The 19,388-nt window shown below is 40.1% G+C and overlaps 2 protein-coding genes across 2 annotated transcripts; both read right to left on the bottom strand.

Moving 5' to 3' along the window:
* Positions 1-4,445: 4,445 nt before the first annotated feature.
* Positions 4,446-13,091, bottom strand: rnf212 (ring finger protein 212). Its single transcript, XM_033633610.2, has 12 exons — positions 12,972-13,091; positions 12,170-12,231; positions 11,956-12,030; positions 11,751-11,807; positions 11,406-11,464; positions 11,226-11,285; positions 9,949-10,013; positions 9,175-9,235; positions 7,994-8,036; positions 7,736-7,790; positions 5,938-6,007; positions 4,446-4,791 (listed from the first exon to the last, which is right to left on the bottom strand). The coding sequence occupies exons 1-12, from the start codon at positions 13,078-13,080 to the stop codon at positions 4,668-4,670; spliced, it is 840 nt and encodes a 279-aa protein (XP_033489501.1). The 5' UTR covers positions 13,081-13,091; the 3' UTR covers positions 4,446-4,667.
* Positions 13,092-14,034: 943 nt separating this feature from the next.
* Positions 14,035-18,788, bottom strand: LOC117261267 (transmembrane emp24 domain-containing protein 11). Its single transcript, XM_033633611.2, has 5 exons — positions 18,462-18,788; positions 17,882-17,973; positions 15,146-15,271; positions 14,844-14,990; positions 14,035-14,531 (listed from the first exon to the last, which is right to left on the bottom strand). Exons 1-5 carry the CDS (start codon positions 18,589-18,591, stop codon positions 14,382-14,384), a joined length of 645 nt encoding a protein of 214 aa, XP_033489502.1. The 5' UTR covers positions 18,592-18,788; the 3' UTR covers positions 14,035-14,381.
* Between the last annotated feature and the right edge of the window lie 600 nt (positions 18,789-19,388).

Consider the following 19,388-nt stretch of genomic DNA (forward strand, 5'->3'; position numbering starts at 1 on the left):
GCTGGCTCTCAGAGGGTCCTGGTGTGTGACTGGCTGGTTGAAAGGGTGTGAACCCATGGAGGAGATTCCTGGGTGCTTGAGTCAACAGCAGCTGTGGTTGGTGATGAAGAGAAGCTGTCCAAAGAGCTTTTTTACCAGCAACTGCCTTTTCACTGTGAAAGGACGACTCAGGTGAATGGAGTCAGTGACCATGAAGGGCTCACACACAGACACACACCTGGGGAAGAAAACACACACACATCTTCTCATTGAAACCAGACAGATACCTATACACACACTCTGGAAAAAAGACTGACAGCATGTGCACACAGCTACACATGGAGGTTTGCACAGAGATGCACACAGGCACAATAGCGCAGATGCATGCAACACACACACACACAGATGTGAACAACACAGACACCTGGCTGGCATTGAAGCACTGCTCTGTTTGCATATCTCTCCCTCCCTGCACTCATCCTCCACACAGCCACAAAGCTGCCATTAAAACTAAGAAAACAAAAACACACAAAAAAGAGGCTAAAAGGGGGCAACAGGCGGCTTCCATCCTTCTTCCACCCATCCCTCCCTTCTACCCTTCCTCCCTTTCTCCGTGTCTCTGTACCAAATGTTTACCTTCCCCCCGTGAAAAGAGAGGGATGTGGACAGACAGGGTGAGAAAAGAAAGAAATCTGGCAGAGGGGAAGGGAGCCAAGGCCTTTAAAGTCTGCCACAGAGCCGTGACAAAAGCCTCCTAATCTCGGTGTTGTCTTTCGGCCCCTTTTTCTCCCCGCACATCCTGCCAAGTGTGTGTGTGTCGGTGTCGGTGTGTGTAAGACAGAAAAAGAGAGGAAGAAAGTCAGTGTGTGTTACGCAAGCACCGGTGTGTGTGTGTGTGTGTGTGTGTGTGTGTGTATTTGTTTGAGGACGTAGTAAAAAAGGCAAGTTGGTGTGTGAAAAGAGATTGTGTGTGATAAGGACGTTTGGTGTGTGTGTGTGTGTGTGTGTGTGTGTGCGTGCGTGCGTGTGACAGGAAAGGAATCTTTCCACAGCCATGCTGACATCACTCAAGCATGCATGGGACAGTTGGAGGAGGCCGGGCCCCTTCAAAGGCAACAGCCTGCCTGCCTTCACATGTGGGATGCCTGTGTGTATGTGTGTGTGTGTGTGTGTGTGTATTGTACGAGTGGTCCAGGTCACCCATCCTCACCTGTCCCTCTTTGACTCATAAACCGCCCCTATTCAGCTCTCTTCCGCTAAAATGAAACAACCCTGCCCTGCCCTGTGTCCAACAATTCCTCGATGTCATCCTTTTCACCCTCTTCAAAAGCAGCAGATGTGAATGTGTGTGTGTGTGTGTGTGTGTGTGTGTGTGCCCTCCTGAGCGTCCCTTCCTCATCCTATAGATCCCTATCAGAGGCAGCTGTGGTCCACAGGCCTCCACACACAGCAGAGGAATGCACACTGAAGCTATCATAATCTATATACAGGGCTGAGATAGACTATAGCTCCACCTACAGGCTGATCACTTTAGTGTCAAGTCAGTGTTTCTATCTGCATAAAGAATTATTTGTATGTATTAATCTGAATATCACCTTAAATTTATGAGTGGATTTTGAGACATTGGGCCCCAGGGCACAGATATCTAGAGGACCCCACCACCTCTCCTACTTGGGAGCAAGACACACAAACTTTGTCATGGTTTTGCATCTCTTTGTAGTCATTAGGAATCTTTTTGTGTTTTTTTGTCTTTTTATGGTCATTTTATGTCTCTTTGACATAATTGTGTGACTTTTTGGTCATTTGGAAGGTATTTTGTGTCTCCTTGTTATTGTTTTGTGTCCCTTTGTAGTAATTTTGTGTCTTTTTGAGGTAATTTTGTGTATTTTTTTGGTCATTGTGTCATTTTATAGTAATTTTGTGTCTCCTTCTGGTTGTTGTATGTCTTTGAGGTAATTTTGTGTCTTTTTGGTTGTTTTGTAGTCATTTTGTGCCTCCTTGCGGTTGTTTTGTGTCACCACGTAGTCATTTTATGTCCTTCTGGTTCCTTTGCATCTCTTTGTGGTCCTTTTGAGACTCTCCCAGGTTAATATTTGTCTCTTCGATAGATATATTGCAGGCAACGACCAGGGGGGCTTCAGTATCCCATCCATGCTCAGACTAAGTGATATTCCTGAAATCACTATCAGCATATAAATAAGACAATTTACACTACACCATTATGAAACTCATCAGGTGTATATAAATATTAAGAGTTCAGTGCAATAAACCCAGTTCCACTGTTGTGCATTAAATCAGAAATAATTCATTAAACAACTTAGTTTGTTTGTTTAAAATAAGAAAATTAATATATTCATTCATGATGATGGTATTTTGTAAAATGATGACACAATCACATGATTAATACAATTCATCTGAAAGCTAACAGATAATTGTATCAATATATATTATACAGGGCTACATGAAACCAGCCAAAATAATTCAGCTACAACCAGAGAAAGCAACATTCCTTTCTTGGGTCAATTGGTGAGATATGGAGCATTTTTGGAGGGAATTATTTCCCATTTTGATTATATATATTATATTATATTGGCAAAAGAAAGAGAAACACTTTGTAGCACGCTCCACTGTACAAGCATTAAAAAATCCCAGCCAAGATCAAAATTTGCCTCAAGGTGTCTTACAATCTGTACAGTATTCGACATCCTCTGACCTTTGGCTCTTTCATTGGATAAAGACAAACTCCCCTCAAAAAGCTTTAACAGGGAAAAAAATGGAAGTAATAATACTAATAATAATAATAAAGGTTTGGATTCAGAGTATACAAATAAGTTAAATGGTTCCTAAATAAATCCTCTCTGTGTTTCTTTTTGGTTGGTTGTATTTCACACAAGAACATCTTCATTATTCCTCTTTGTAAAGGTTGAAGAGTAAAGGTGATTATACACCGTGGGCCTAAACAGGAACACTTTCTGTGCACCTCTGAAAAGACAAATAGCTCCGGTGTGAAATCATTTAGTTCATGTCGTGTCTTGCCTAGAGGGGATTACACTTACAGCACCAAAAGGTACAAGACTGAAATACTGAGTGACAAAGTGTGAAATCTGGATCAGATTAAGAGAGAAGCTTCTCTTTCACACACACACACACACACACACACACACACATAGAAAGATGGAGATGGAGAGACCAGGAGAGAGAAGGAGAGAAGGAGGGAGGGAGGGGTGGCAAAGCTGTGGGAACACGCTGCTGAATAATTACCACTGACATCAGAATAGTTTTCTTTAGCTCTCTGAAGTGGCAGGGCTCATTTGTACAGCCCGGAGGCACGCAGAGGTGTGTGTGAGTGTGTGTGTGCAGAGGGGAAAGTAAAAGAGGGAAGAGACATAAAAAGGGGGGAAGAGAATGATGTGAATTTATTTTAAAAGAAACACAATATTACTGAAATTATGAGAGGTGCAGCATGAGAGATGAGCCTGTGAGTGTGTGTGTGTGTGTGTGTGTGTGTGGGGGGGGGGGCATAAGGGAGAGATTATTCTGATTTAGTCTTCTCCCTGTCAGAGTGTGACACCATGACAGCTCAGTCTGCCCCGGGGAGCCATTTCTCTCTTAAGTGGACCTTAAAAAACAGGAAACGACTTCAAATCCCGCTGGAGCGCACAGGAGGATCAGGCCTACTGACTCTGTACAATACCCTTTAACTTCACACTCACACACACACACACACACACACGCTAGTAAGTGCCTGAATATAGCGTGTACAGACCCTGAACACACACACACACACACACACACACACACACACAGTCACACCTGAGCCCTCTTCAATAGACACCATTCAACACCCTGACAAGCGGGGACAATGGAGGCAAAAACGCAGGTCAACAAAGAGAGACTCGACCTGCCTGAACACATCTGGCCGTCCTCGCCGCCCGCTCCACCGCATCAGCTTTTCCTTGCAGTGATGACTTCAGGTGATATCATGTTCCTATATGGCTACACTTTGCTTTGCCTTCACTTGCAGCTGTTTTGTAACAAGACTTGGAGGGTGAAATCACGAGTCATGTTACTGAAGTTACACGCAGCAGGCTGGGAGTGCGGAGGCTATTGTCGAGGGCAGTTAGCTACATTGCTGCCTGAAGGGCTCTCCTGATGTCACTGCAGCATTTGTCTGTCAACCTTGAAGTCGTGCCTCGTACGTGCAATTTTTTTGTGAACATAATCCCAGTTTATCTTTGTAAATTGAACAGGTGCTGGTGCGGCAGAGTGAGCGTGACGTCAAATTGTGCCTTCGGCGAGAGGCTCTGTGGGTTGAGGCCTGTAGGTCTCTGTGCTGGATTAGGGAAAGTAATTCACTTTACAGAACAACACAGCTAAACAGCTCTAACTCTACAGGATAACCTGACCTGTGACCTCATAAAGCCACGTAAAGCAACGAAAATCAGGTCATTATTTCATCACTTTAATTGATCGTAAGACAATTTAATAACACAGAATCTGAGTTCATTCATCAATCTACCGTATGAAACAGGTCACATAACTTTAAGGGGACATTAAAACACAACACACTAACTCTTTGGTGACTCTTCATAGGCTGTGAGAGACATAAATACCTGTGTGTAGCTACACATCAGTGGCCAGGTGTAGTTTCTCTAAAAGCTTCATGACAGTTTATGAATGTGTGTTTGCTAAGGAGGAGGGCAGACCAGGGAGGACATGGAGTGTCTGAAGGAGGGTTTGAAGATGGGAGACTTCCATGCAGACGTCTGGCTGTATGACACATCAGGGGTCAGCGGAGATCCTTGGAAACGACTTAGGAGAGGAGATGAGATGGGAAGGGAGAAGATGATAAGAGCGTGTAGGAGAGGACCGAGATGAGACAAGAAGAAGGGAGGGGACAAGGAGAGGAGAGAAAACATGAGAAATGAGGAGAGAAGAGTTAGGAGATAACACAAGGACAGGACAGGACAGGAAAGGTTGAGAAATTGGGAGAGGGAGGAGAGAAGACAAGGAGAGGAGAGGAAGAGATTAATCAAGGAGCGAAAGCAAGGAAAGAAGAGGAAAGGAGGAGAGATTAGAAAAGGAGACAAAACAAGAAGAGGAATGGAAAAGAGATGAACGAGGAAAGGAAAGGAGAGCAAAGGAAAGGATGAGAAATTAGGAGAGGGAGGAGAGGAGAGGAAAGGAGACAAAACAAGGAGAGGAGAGGAGAAGAAACGAGGAGAGGAGAAGAGATGACTCAAGGAGAGGAAGCAAGGAGAGGAGAGGAAAGGATGAGACATTAGAAAAGGAGACATAACAAGGAGAGGAATGGAAAAGAGATAAGCAGAGGAAACAAGAGGATAGGAGAGGACACAAGGAGACGAGAGGAGAGGAGAGGAGAGGAGGCAAGGAGAGCAGAGGAAAGGAGATGAAACAAGGAAAGGAGAGGAGAAGGGATGAAACAAGGAGAGGAAGCAAGGCGGGGAGAGGAAAGGAGGATAAATTAGAAAATGAGCCATAACAAGGAGAGGGATGGAAAAGAGATAAGCAGAGGAAACAAGGAGAGGAGAGGAGAGGAGAGGAGAGGAGAGGAGAGGAGACGAGGAGAGCAGAGGAAAGGATGAGGAATTAAGAGAGGAGAGGAGAAGAGATGACACAAGGAGAGGAGAGGAAAGGAGATGAAACAAGGAGAGGAGAGGAGAAGAGATGATACAAGGAGAGGAGAGGAAAGGAGGAGAAATTAGAAAAGGACAGGAAACAAGGAGGAACAGATGAAACGAGGAGAGGAGAGGAGACGAGAGGAGTTAATGTACACTTTATGTTTAAATTTAAATAATCATAACCAGTTAAACACTTCACTTACAGTATAAACACAAAGATGAAATAGTTTAGCTTGTCAAAGTAAAGATATGTAAAATCATTAATCTGTACTTTTCAGATTTCATCATGATGCATTTAAAGACTGAAATGAGTCACCTGACAGTAGCTGAGCAAGCTGAATGGTTGGCCATCATGTTCTGTTTGGACGATCTGTTAAGGACGGTGCCTGAACACAACACCAGAGAGAAGAAATGTTAATCCCAAACACAGGTCATACTATACAGATGTAATGGCTCCTAATGATTTTTAAAATGCCTGAGATACTTGGCTCATTATGGGCTTATGTGTCTCCTCTTCCATCACACGCTGCGAGTTTCATTTAGAGAATCCTCCAGGACGACAAGATAAATGGGTGATTCATCTTCAGGAGTGATTAGTACCTCACAGTTTACACACACAGACTTAGATGTTGCTACCCAACAGAGCAAAACACCGACAGCATCGACACAACCCTCTGCTACAGAGAGCTCTGTTATAAATGGCACATGTCATCCTTATCTAGGACTAACAATTAATTTAATAGTCAGTTAAGCATTTTGAATAGCCCAATAAATCTGCTGCTGCCAGGCAAATATTGTGATTTCCTTCGATACAATATTTACTTAACCAAACACTCACACAGGTTTAGTGAGGATCAAGACAGTCCTGACAGTCACCTAATTTATCTGCCACAATGGAGGTCAAATCCTTTAAAGGACTTAATGACATAATCAAAGAGACAGACTCAGTAGGTGTTATCCTAAACATAACAACAGCCAACATCTGTATGAGTTTAATCACTGTGGGTGTTCAACCGTGGAGTCTATAACCCACAAACAAGGCTACATGATGATGACAGATGATTATAGTGCAGTTATGTCTGTATCAGTGTTTCTAAATATGCAACTTCAGATGTTGACGTTTGGCAGAGAGACTTATTGTGTCAAACCCATGTAGCGTAACATGTGTGAAGTGTCTTTAGTGCCATGCTTATACAGAGTGAGAGAGGAAGAGTGTCTTAATGCCTTAAAAGGAACAGTTCACCCCAAAATCAAACATACATATTTTCCTCTTACCTGTAGTGCTACTTATCAGTGTAGATAGTTTTGGAGTGAGTTGCCGAGTGTTGGAGAAATCGGCCGTAGAGATGTCTGCCTTCGCTCCAATCTAATAGAACTAGATGGCACTCGGCTTGTGGTGCTCAAAGCGCCAAAAAAAAAAAAAAAAACACATTTGAAAAACTCAACAGCAATGTCTATTTGCAGAAATCGTGACCTGATTACTCAAGATAATCCACAGAAACTTGTTGTGAGCAGTTTAATGTAGGAACTATTTTTTTTCTACTGAAGTAAATCCGCCAACTGTATCGCCCTGCAGAGAGAAGTGTGCATCTACTCTTCGCGCGAGATGTAAACATTAATGTCCTCCTCGGCTGAGTTGTAACATTAGCTAGCTCAGTGGTGCTAGGTGAGCTAGCAGTACACCTCCTTTTGCAGAGTTACAGGGTCGGCAGGTGTAGTTCAGTAGAAAGAAAATAGCTCCTACATGAAACTGCTCACAACAAGGTCTGTGGATTATCTTGAGTAACCAGGTCATGATTTCTGTAAAGAGACATTACTGTTGAGTTTTTCAAATGTACTTTTTTGGCGCTTTAGCACCACAAGTTGAGTGCCGTCTAGTTTCATTATACTGGAAAGAAGACAGACATCTATATGGATAATATCTCCATCAATCTGCGACTCAAACAAAAATGATCTAGATAGACAGCACTACAGGTAAGAGGTGAAATATATATTTTTGATTTAAGGGTGAACTGTCCCTTTAACGCTACAGAGAAATCACCAAAGCAGATCCTAGTTTAAGAGCTAAATTCTACACGAACAACAGTTCTTCAGTTCCTCTGCAGAGCACATACCCATCCGTCCATCTTGTGGAGGACTGATTAACGACATTCTGGGGACAGTGTTGGGCTGGAACACAGATACACACAGAGAGGAACATCATAAATCATCCCTTTTTATTTGCTTGTTTTTCAATACTTTTATTCTTCATGCACTAAAGTCTTAAAGCAAATGTCAGGATGCTGTATGATCTTGACAGAGCTCATACGTTTCAGTACACAAACTGTATAGCAGAAAGGGAAGTTTACTGCAGGTAACGTTATGACACTTACTTTCCTGAACAGACTCCTTTCATCCACGTCCATGTTTTCAGCGCTGCAAGACATGAGGGCACGCTTCATTAGTCGAGTTGGGTTCAGTTGGCTGAGCACCACAGTGCTGCACAAACTTCTTTATAAGAAGCCAGACGTCTATGTAACAGCAACATTAATCGTTTCATCAGAAAGGCAGATGTTCACTTTGTGAAATACTGGTTTTTAAGAAGGATGCAAAACCATATTCCCCGCACACTTCACAGTGAATAATGAAGTTAATGTAAAATAAGTTGATGATTGAAATATTATTACATTAGAGTGAGATAATTCCATGCTTTTACATTGATTTTTACTTTACAGATTCTTTATAATGTACTTCATGTCAATGGTAGTTTCTTTAAAACAATTATTCAAAAAAATCTTCTAAACAGAAAAAATCAGATTATCTTATATATTCATTGGTTTCAAGGGAAAAATACTCATTTAACATAGTTGTTTATTCAATATTATTACATGTTTGTTTTAAAGATTATTTTACTAAAACCATATGTATTTGTCCAAAACGTGAGAAATATTGAAAGGCTTGGTGCTTCTTTGCAAGACTTGGTCAGATTTTTAATTCAATCCAGTCACTAAAGTCTAAATATTTCGAAAAGCTCTCTTAATTAAAATGACTTTTTATTATTACAATTCCTTTCAAATCATCTGTTTACTTTTTGACCTTGCAGACGAGGCGGTAACACAGCACTGGGGTTAATATCCGCTGTCCATCATCTACCCGCACAGTAGAAGAACCAAAAGTCTCAGTGGATAAAACAACATTTGTGCTATTAAAACTCAAGCAGACAATCAATCCTGTGTCAGCGGTGTCTCAGAAACCCAATAGAGAATCCTGACTAAACCCAAGCAAAGCTTAGCTTATTCAGGTGTGTGTGTGTAGATAACCGCAGGGCAGGGCAAAGCTATACAGCAGCTAAAGCTAACATAAGACATGGGGGCTGAACCCAGGATATAGCTTGTTTGCACTGTGAAATACCTTCGACATTCCCCCTCTCTCTCGTTCGTATGGTGCGACGTAATGAAGGACAGAGTGAAAAGAAACATAGATGGAGATGAGGTAAAGAGAGTGCAAATCAAAGATGAACATAAAAGGAAGGTAAAGATGTTCAGAGACACTGGGAACAGTTAGGGATACTCACATATTAGTGGTTGAGGAGCGTCTGGAGAGGGACACGGGGGAGTTATAGGGGATCTGTAGGACTGACACCAAACAGGAAACACAACATTAACAACCACAGTACACTATTTATGATGATGAGACATTAGCGGTCATGCAGGGAATGTATAAAATACATGGTTCAGTGATTTAACCACAGAGACAAGACATGAGCCAGTTTTATGGTCGGTCAGTTATTTTGTTTAGTTTTTTTCCAGCCACTAGCCCATCCTGCTTGGCTGTGTGATTTCTTACTAATGTTTCTGAAAAAACTTTAGTATAAAATGTGTTATGCAACAAAGAGTAGTCTTTATTGGTCAGCCGTATGAAACGGAACCATCTTGAATGTTAAATTTATACTATTTTGGGGATGTAATCTTTTTGTATTACTAGTACTCAGTTGTCACAATACTTTTTCTACTATCTCACACTTGTCTCTGTCTTGGCCCCCTTATGTCGCCTTCCACAGTCTTTGGTTAGAGTTAGAATTTTAGGAAATAGTGCAACATTTTGTCACAATTACTTTGCGTCCTTCTATCACATTTCATTTTTTTCTCAATCCAAAGGACTATACTGACTGACTGAAGTTATAGCACATTTGACTCTTACTATGAACAGACAGACAGTCAGACTCGGACTTGTCTTCGACTCCAATTTAATGTTTTTGACTACAGCCCTGCTTTGATCAGTGTATAATTTAACAGTGTCTACAATGACCACTACAAAAGTGAAATAAAATTATGAGATTACAGTTTACCTGATTTATGCCCATGTGGAGTATGGGAACTGTGGCTCATCTGAGGCACTGATGAAACTTTGGCACTGAGACAAAAAAGTCATAAAGAAAGTTAATGAGTTTAAAATAAACAGACACAGCTGCTTCTAACATAGGTGTCAGAGTGAATCCTACAATGAGAGAATGGGTGAAGACTCTTCTTTCAAACTGCACTCAACCCAGACAAGATAAGATAAGCCCTTATCAGTCTCCAAGGGGGAAATTCGGGTGTTGCAGCAACACAAAGACAGCAGAAAGTACAGACAGAGAAGTCAAAGTAAAATAATAGCAAAACAAAAAAGAATAAATGACACAAGAGGTATATACAACCAGTATAGAGAAGTAGTAAAAAAATAGAAACTACAAATAGTTCAAATATCTATAAATAATTTAATTTAAATAATCTTTAAAAAGAATTTGAGATTTCTCTTTCAGTATTTCTACATTTAGTTTGTTTTTAACATTATTTTAAAACTACTTCAATTACAGGTAAATTATGTGTAGCTCTATGGGGATAATATTTTCTAACACTGAGGGCTGTTAATATTTGTTGAAATTATTCTTCAGATAGTGGCCAATGTTTAATGCAGAACTCACACTGAAATACAATTTTAAAAATGTGTTTTAAATCTTTTCAGGCCTTTACAAACAACCAAACTAAAAACTGTCCCTCTTAAATTCAGTGTTGGTTGTAGTTCTAACTTTCCAGGAGTAGATGTGCCAGGAGTGACACCTAGTGAGAGGTGAGGAATAACAGCCACCTGGTTGGGAATAACTTCACATACTGTGCTGCTGCCAAACTCAAAGTTTTACTCCATAGATCCACATTTAGCCTGATTTTAAGTCTTTTATTTCATGAGCATTACGATCACTGATCCAGAACGACATGTGATGTTTAATGTTTAGATTCTGTATTTAAAAAAGGAATCTAAGAAGAAGAGAAATTACTATGAAACATCATCAAAATATTTTCGAAAAAAAAACATATTTTTCAGGATAGTCTCATTTGTGAAACAGTTGAAGATGAATTACGGAGCAAAGTGGCTGTTAAAGTAGGAGAACTTGCCAGCTATAGATCAAAACTACAAGCATTAACAAACATTTTGAATAGAGTTATATATTTTAAGGATAAAATTGTAACACAAGTGATACAACAAATGGTTTTTCAGATGGGTTACTCATCTTTTAAAAGCCATTATCAGAATATCAGCATGTATCTAACATGATTATCTTTAGTAAGAATATACCCTATGCTGTACCTCTGATGCTGTAGAGAGTTTTCCAGCTTAGTGATGTAGTTGCTCTGTTCATTCAGCTTCCTTTAAGGGGAAACAAATACAAAATAATGCATAAAAAAGGCACCTAACTTCTCATAAACTGCATTTAAGAATATTAAGAATATTAAGAATATGTATGAAAAGCATTACTGTTTCACTTACTTTGCCATCTGCTGCATTTCTTGCTTCATCTTGACAAATGCCTCCTCGAGTTTCCCATTCTGTAATTGATAAAATGATTGGTGATGCAGGTGTGATTATATTTTGCTGCAAGTAGCGTTTTTTTTTTTTTTTTTTTTAATCTATTTTAGCAAGCAGCAAATGAAACAGTATGCAAATTAAATCAAATTTTCTACATGGCTGGGGGTTTAAGAGATGTCACAGATTTTCGACATAGTAAAATTTAAAAAATAATGTCTATTGGCTGCCAAATGAAGAAAAGCAAACTCTCAAAGAAACACACACGCAACAACAAACATCCACTGCAGCAACACAGATGTCTCTCACCCTTTGCTGGTAGTAAGTCAGCAGTCTCTTTTGATGTCTTGCCTGGAACATTATAACCTGAAAAAAGAAGGGACTCAGTGCTATGCGATGTCTGCACTAACAAATAACTCAAACCATCTTGCACTGACTGAGGCAGACTTAAATTCTGAACTGATATAAGAACAAGTAACAAAATATTTTATGATGAGACAGAAAATGACCAAACTTTGCTGATTTCCGTGAAGTGTTTGGTTGCAACAACGTTGATGTCCGAAAACAGGGCCTTCACCTCTGAGCTGCTCTGAAACAAAGATGTTTGACATGACTGTAATGACAAGAGAACTCTTAAATCACATCAATCTGTTTCTACAATTACAGAGTCTGGTGTTATCCCCCACAGTCACCTGAGGATGCCATTTAATGAGGAGTAATATGCTTACTTGGTCGGAGAGTGGTGATACTTGGCATTTGGCACTGCATATTAAACACTTGCCTGGTTTGCCTGAAAGAAAAGTTGCAGTTAAGTTGCAGCAAGGCTCAAATTGAACAGAGGGCATGTAGAATCTAAATCCAATACAAGAGCTGAACAAAAGGGGGTCTCAAAAGTGCTTTCGCCCGAGACCCAAAATTAATTAAGTGTAATCCCTTGGTCTAACCCTGGAAGCCAGAGCAAATTAAAACATGATCAAACTCTTGAGGTTGAGATTAGACCCATCAGGAACAGGCCTGTGGCTTGTGAATATGATAAGAGGCTCCCAGAGTGGGGCAAAGGGACCTGCAGGAGTACTTCAAGAAATCACATAGCCAATGTTGAATGGTGTAATTTCACTCTTATTTCATTGGAGGATATGAGGAGAAGCACCCGCTAACAGAGCATGACTGGATCAGAGATTTCATTCCTCCTGCTGTTACATAACGGCCAATATCAGACCCAGTGTGATAATAAACACGGTCTCAAATGTGTCTTTCTCAGGGATAGCTTATGTAATGGTGGTTTTGTGTCTTATGCATGGAAAAGTTTAGTTAGGAGCTCCTGGCTTGAACACACTTGGTGTAAAACTGGGTCATAAGCTCTGCAATAACACTTTCAATCCAACAGATGTCCCTGTTTAATCACATTTTCACCTGCATGGTACAACTGAAGTGAAGCTACTGTATGGTGCTGCACTGTTTTAAACACATGCAAACAAACCCAACAGTGATTGACTGGACTGTCAGTTAGCAACATAAATCTGTGTCTACCTTTCTGAAAACAGACACTGCAGATGACATGGCCACAGGTGGTGACAGCTAGTTTTCTGTCAGCGCTGGGCGAAAGGAAGCAGGAGTTGCAGCAGATCCAGTAAGGCATCTAAAGACCTGCGAGGAAATAAGCTAACGTTAACTGTCTTTGCTAACCCGTTGTTGCTAAATTAGGAGTTAGCATAAACGAATTTAGCTAGGTGTTAAGTTACTACAATTGTCACATTAATTGGGGGTTTAAGCCGCTTTCTGTAACATTGTTATTTTGTTAAGTTTATGTCAAGTTCATACAACAGCTTACACCTTCTTACAGTAACGTTAAGTACATGTAACGTTGGATTACGTTACCTGAGTCATCCCGCTGCAAGTGAGGCTAGATGCTAACTTTTAGCTAGCTAGCATAAATAACGGCTCTGAGAACCGAGTGCTTAAGAGTAACCTTCAGAGCTAGTCTTGTAAATTATTTTTAATCAGTGTCAAAACTAAGTTACCAAAACCCAAGCGTTTTCTGTTGACTAATAATGTAAAGTAACTACCTGCCTAGCTTTATTAATTTTTTTTTTTTTATTTATCGTTACTAGCATCTAAGGACGTCAGTTTGGTAACGCCAACGCTAGCTATGTTACCGATACTTCGGTAGCTAGCTAGCTAGCTAATCTACATAACTGTACATAACGGCTCTGGGAGAAAAGAGTGCTGAAAGTAACGTCAAGACCTAGTAATGTAAGTTACCTTAATTTATGTTAAAACTAAGCAACGTTACAGAAACATAGGCGTTTGTCTGTTGACTAATCGTCTAAAGTAACTGTCAGTTTTGCTATATTAATTATTTCCCTTATATTTATCGTTACTAGCATCTTGACGTCAGTTTTTTAAAGGTAACGTTAGCTATGTTGCGGTTACATAGCTAGCTATAATACATACCTGTCTGTTGAGATTAAGTATTCAGACCTCTGACAAGTAGTGTTAGCTTAATATGTGAACATGAGGTAAGTTATGCATAAAATTAGCAATTTATTTCATTTTGCTTATTGTTTAAAAAAGGGAAATAATCACAAAATAATTCTTATTCAAATGGCTTTTATTATTGAATATTCTGTGTTGTTTTGTGTTCAGTCCTGAGAGACATTTTTATATGTTGTACATATTTGCTTTAGCCATGTAGTCCAGTTTTAAGGGCAACAGAGGTGAAAAACAACAATGAGGAGGACAAGAAAAAGAAAAATTACTGTAGTTTTGACATGGTCATCATCTCCGACCCACACAATTTAATCATTTTATCCATCATTTATCATTTATCCATACAAGTGTTTTCATGCATCAGATATACTTGTTGTAGTATATACACAAGTATAGGTGGGACATGGTTCAAGGTCATCAGGCTCAGAGCTGACAGGTCGGAGGTCATCCTCAGACCAGCTTCTTGGCGATGAAGAAGTCTTTGAGTCGTTTAATCTGCCAGAAACCAACGGACAGCAGCACAGAGGTCTGCACCACAGCCCACCAGAGCACTTTACTGTTGGTGTCCTCACTGATCTGACGAAACACCTCCTCTTTCTCCTGAATGAGAGGAAAATGTAAAAGTTGAAGAAAAAAATCTGGAAAAATCTTCTATTTTGTAACAAAGGAAGACAACATGCCGTACAGTATGGTTGAATTCAGTGCATGCTTGCATGATTATCCTCACTAGCAGTAACAGCAGTCAATTGTGGTGACTCACACTCTGTGTAAACTAGCTTTGTATCATTCCCGTATACATCAGGTAGCACACCGCTCCTGCCTTTTCCTCTGAGCTCCCTGTTGTGCGATTGACTCACATGTACTGTCATATCATGTTATGTTAGCAGACAGGACAATAAGATCCTTATTTACCCTCTGGTATTCCTGTTGCCTGGTGATGTACATCATTTGATCTATGAGGTGGCTGAGGCTGTTCTCCAGAGTCTCCAAGTTTTCTTTGGCCTTGTCTTTGTTAGGGTCAATGGTGTGCTCTCCCATCTGAACATCCAAATGTAGCTTCTGTACAACACATTACAGCAGTTGAGGGTCATTTAAAAATAATACAATTTACAGACTTGACTGAGTGTTCAATATAATATTTTAATACTGTATGTGTTTCTGCATTTTCCCTTCTTTCTCAAAATTAGCTTTCTGTTTGTGTCCATAGGTCTCACCAGCTTCTGTCCAGCAAAGACAGAAAACCTTGTGGAGTTGGTTTGGAAGCAGAAGAAGTGTTGACCAGAGGTGTGAGCTGTGAAGGTGAATTTGGCAAATTTACCATAGCGTTTGGACATCAAAACCTAGAGGATAAGAAAGACACTGTTAGGCCAACATTTCTCCAGTTCTTGGTCAACAAAATGAAAAAGTGATTCCGTTACTTGTAGCTCTTTTTGGTCAGTCGAGTGCCAAGAACCAGGAAGTGGTGGGTTATTATGTGAAAATGAATCAGGTGTAACTGATAAATTCTCTCACTAAAGTCCAGAAATTCTAGCTATTGTAGAAAATTCCAAGAAAAATTTGAAATGAAACTGAAGGATTGTGTTTTATATTGGGACCACATCAGCTGGGAAAAAGCAGTCGTGGAAAGTCGCTACTCTAATTACATTTACTCAGTACTTACAAACACAATTTTGACATTCTTGTACTTCACTTCAGCATTTTCATTTTGTGCTTCTTTATATTCTACTACATTTCAGAGGGAATTTTGTACTTTTTACTCCACTTCATTTATTTGACAACTGTACAATCTTCAGGTTATGATTTTACAAATAAAACATGATCAGCATTTAAAATATGATGATGTTGTAGCTTTAACTACCCAAAAGTGTATAAAACATTTAAAATTATCTCCACCTCAACCAGCTATAACAATTAAGTACTGTTTCTATGTTAATGCATCAATAAAAAATAGTCCAGTAATATAATACTATAGCAGCCTGACTTATATACAGTACAGGCCAAAAGTTTGGACACACCTTCTCATTCAATGTGTTTTCTTTATTTTCATGATTATTTACATTGTAGATTCTCACTGAAGGCATCAAAACTATGAATGAACACATGTGGAGTTATGTACTTAACAAAAAAAGGTGAAATAACTGAAAACATGTTTTATATTCTAGTTTCTTCAAAATAGCCACCCTTTGCTCTGATTACTGCTTTGCACACTCTTGGCATTCTCTCGATGAGCTTCAGGAGGTAGTCACCTGAAATGGTTTTCCAACAGTCTTGAAGGAGTTCCCAGAGGTGTTTAGCACTTGTTGGCCCCTTTGCCTTCACTCTGCGGTCCAGCTCACCCCAAACCATCTCAATTAGGTTCAGGTCCGGTGACTGTGGAGGCCAGGTCATCTGCCGCAGCACTCCATCACTCTCCTTCTTGGTCAAATAGCCCTTACACAGCCTGGAGGTGTGTTTGGGGTCATTGTCCTGTTGAAAAATAAATGATCGTCCAACTAAACGCAAACCGGATGGGATGGCATGTCGCTGCAGGATGCTGTGGTAGCCATGCTGGTTCAGTGTGCCTTCAATTTTGAATAAATCCCCAACAGTGTCACCAGCAAAACACCCCCACACCATCACACCTCCTCCTCCATGCTTCACAGTGGGAACCAGGCATGTGGAATCCATCCGTTCACCTTTTCTGCGTCTCACAAAGACACGGCGGTTGGAACCAAAGATCTCAAATTTGGACTCATCAGACCAAAGCACAGATTTCCACTGGTCTAATGTCCATTCCTTGTGTTTCTTGGCCCAAACAAATCTCTTCTGCTTGTTGCCTCTCCTTAGCAGTGGTTTCCTAGCAGCTATTTGACCATGAAGGCCTGATTCGCGCAGTCTCCTCTTAACAGTTGTTCTAGAGATGGGTCTGCTGCTAGAACTCTGTGTGGCATTCATCTGGTCTCTGATCTGAGCTGCTGTTAACTTGCAATTTCTGAGGCTGGTGACTCGGATGAACTTATCCTCAGAAGCAGAGGTGACTCTTGGTCTTCCTTTCCTGGGTCGGTCCTCATGTGTGCCAGTTTCGTTGTAGCGCTTGATGGTTTTTGCGACTCCACTTGGGGACACATTTAAAGTTTTTGCAATTTTCCGGACTGACTGACCTTCATTTCTTAAAGTAATGATGGCCACTTGTTTTTCTTTAGTTAGCTGATTGGTTCTTGCCATAATATGAATTTTAACAGTTGTCCAATAGGGCTGTCGGCTGTGTATTAACCTGACTTCTGCACAACACAACTGATGGTCCCAACCCCATTGATAAAGCAAGAAATTCCACTAATTAACCCTGATAAGGCACACCTGTGAAGTGGAAACCATTTCAGGTGACTACCTTTTGAAGCTTATCAAGAGAATGCCAAGAGTGTGCAAAGCAGTAATCAGAGCAAAGGGTGGCTATTTTGAAGAAACTAGAATATAAAACATGTTTTCAGTTATTTCACCTTTTTTTGTTAAGTACATAACTCCACATGTGTTCATTCATAGTTTTGATGCCTTCAGTGAGAATCTACAATGTAAATAGTCATGAAAATAAAGAAAACGCATTGAATGAGAAGGTGTGTCCAAACTTTTGGCTTGTACTGTACTTTTATTAAAGTCAGATTTTGAATCCAGGACGTTAACTTGTAATCATGTATTTCTACTCTGTGGTACCAATCTTTTACTAAAGTGAATAATTTGAATAGCCTACTTTCTCCACCACTGAGGCAAAAAGCTACGCTTGAGATGTGAGACTGATGATCTTGTACAATAACAGAGATCCGATCTCATGGATCAAACCGTGCCGCACTGATCTTAAGTGACGCTGTGTTAAATGCATTTCATCTTTGTTTGGGTTTGGTTTGAATGGGGAAACCATTGAGCACATGTTTTAGTGAACCTGGCTTGGTGATAAACCTCTCCTGTGAGTGCAGTACCTCATGGTTTGGGTCTCTGACTGTCACAGTGACGCCGAGGTGAGGGGAGTGGGAGAGCGCCTTCAAATCCCAAGGCTCCAACAAGAAGTAACCTGAACGTAAGTCTCACATGAGTGCATTCACGTACAGATTCACTGGTAGTAGCATTCAAGGTCATCATCAAGCTTGTAACATTTTTGATAAGAGTTAAATTAAGCATAAGCTCTGCATTTTATATTGGGATTTATTAAAATGAATAATATTCAGTGTGTATACATAATATAGTATTTTACTTCAAAACAAATGTCAGCCAAGTGCACAATGTTTTCTATTTTCATGGCTGTATGTGGTTGTTGAGGCACAGAGCAAATCGGTATTCACAAACACTTTAACTCAATGGGCAGTTTGGAAGTCATAAATGGCTTTTGCACTTGCTGAACTAAGAGACACACTATCCTGGAGATACATATTACATTACTGTGTAATTCAGCAATCACGTGGCAATTTATGATACAGTTTTCCAAATCTAATTCCACATTCATTACCTCTGTTGAGATTGTAAACGACACTCAGGAGGAATATTCCCCTCTCCAGGACTCACCGTTGACCAGCATGTCTTCAGGAATCTCCTCTATGATGCATTTTTCCTCCTGTTCTCCAAGATCAAAATACATGGCTGCTGCCAACATCAGGTAACACTGGAGCAGAAAGGCAGTGCCTCGCAAACCCATTTTCTGTTAACAATGAGTTATTAAATTTCAATACAATTGACAGTGATCAAAGTTTTGGCCTGAAGTTCCAGTTGACTTTTTTTTTTTTGGTAGATCTGCAAAATTCTAACTCAAGATTGAGGTATTTTTCATCAACTATAGCTGAACACCTATGCTCTGTAGCCTATATTTAAAGTAGATGGCTGTGAGGGAGACAGTTTGGGTGTGAGAAACTAACAGGTGCTGCTTTGTGTGACAAGACATTCTGGTCATTTTGTGACTGGTTGAACTGGGAGCCAATAGCAAAGTTGCTAAGAATAATGATTGACTAAGACTGACCACTTGCTGCAGACACAGATAATCCAACAGTGTGCTTGGAAGATACTTTCTTTTGCAATTATACAGAAAATATCTACCAGTTAGGATAATAATGTTAGTGCTTTGGGACATGGAATTAAACATGTTGATGATAATATTGTGGTAGACTTCTTATGACTGTGAGCTGGCGACAGCTGTGGCTCGAGGCACCATGTTTTCCATTTGTCTGTCCGCCTGTCCATTCCATTCTCGTGAAAGCAATATCTGGAGAACACATTGAGGGAATTTGCTCAAATTTAGCACAAACCTCTAGTTGGTCCAAAAGATGAACTGATTTAGTTAGAATTTAGTGGTCAAGGCCAAGGTCTCTGTAACCTCACAAAACACATTTTTGGCATTAACTTAAGAATTCATACATAAATAATGACAGAATTTGACATAAAAGTCTAGTAGGATGAAATAATGACATTTTATATCCAAAAAGTCAAGGTCAACTTGAC

Source organism: Epinephelus lanceolatus, chromosome 7 (genome assembly GCF_041903045.1).
Source record: "Epinephelus lanceolatus isolate andai-2023 chromosome 7, ASM4190304v1, whole genome shotgun sequence".
Classification (NCBI taxonomy): Eukaryota; Metazoa; Chordata; class Actinopteri; order Perciformes; family Serranidae; genus Epinephelus; species Epinephelus lanceolatus.

Excerpts from the sequence above, each read along its gene's own strand:
- rnf212 (XM_033633610.2), bottom strand. The coding sequence starts at position 13,080 with ATGCCTTACTGGATCTGCTGCAACTCCTGCTTCCTTTCGCCCAGCGCT. Across the intron at positions 11,286-11,405 it reads GAAATGCAGCAGATGGCAAA|GAAGCTGAATGAACAGAGCA; the intron begins GTAAGTGAAACA and ends TTCCCCTTAAAG. Across the intron at positions 4,792-5,937 it reads GCTTGCTCAGCTACTGTCAG|TCGTTTCCAAGGATCTCCGC; the intron begins GTGACTCATTTC and ends TCCTCTCCTAAG.
- LOC117261267 (XM_033633611.2), bottom strand. The coding sequence starts at position 18,591 with ATGGGTTTGCGAGGCACTGCCTTTCTGCTCCAGTGTTACCTGATGTTG. Across the intron at positions 15,272-17,881 it reads TCAGAGACCCAAACCATGAG|GTTTTGATGTCCAAACGCTA; the intron begins GTACTGCACTCA and ends CTTATCCTCTAG. Across the intron at positions 14,532-14,843 it reads GGCAACAGGAATACCAGAGG|GAGAAAGAGGAGGTGTTTCG; the intron begins GTAAATAAGGAT and ends CCTCTCATTCAG.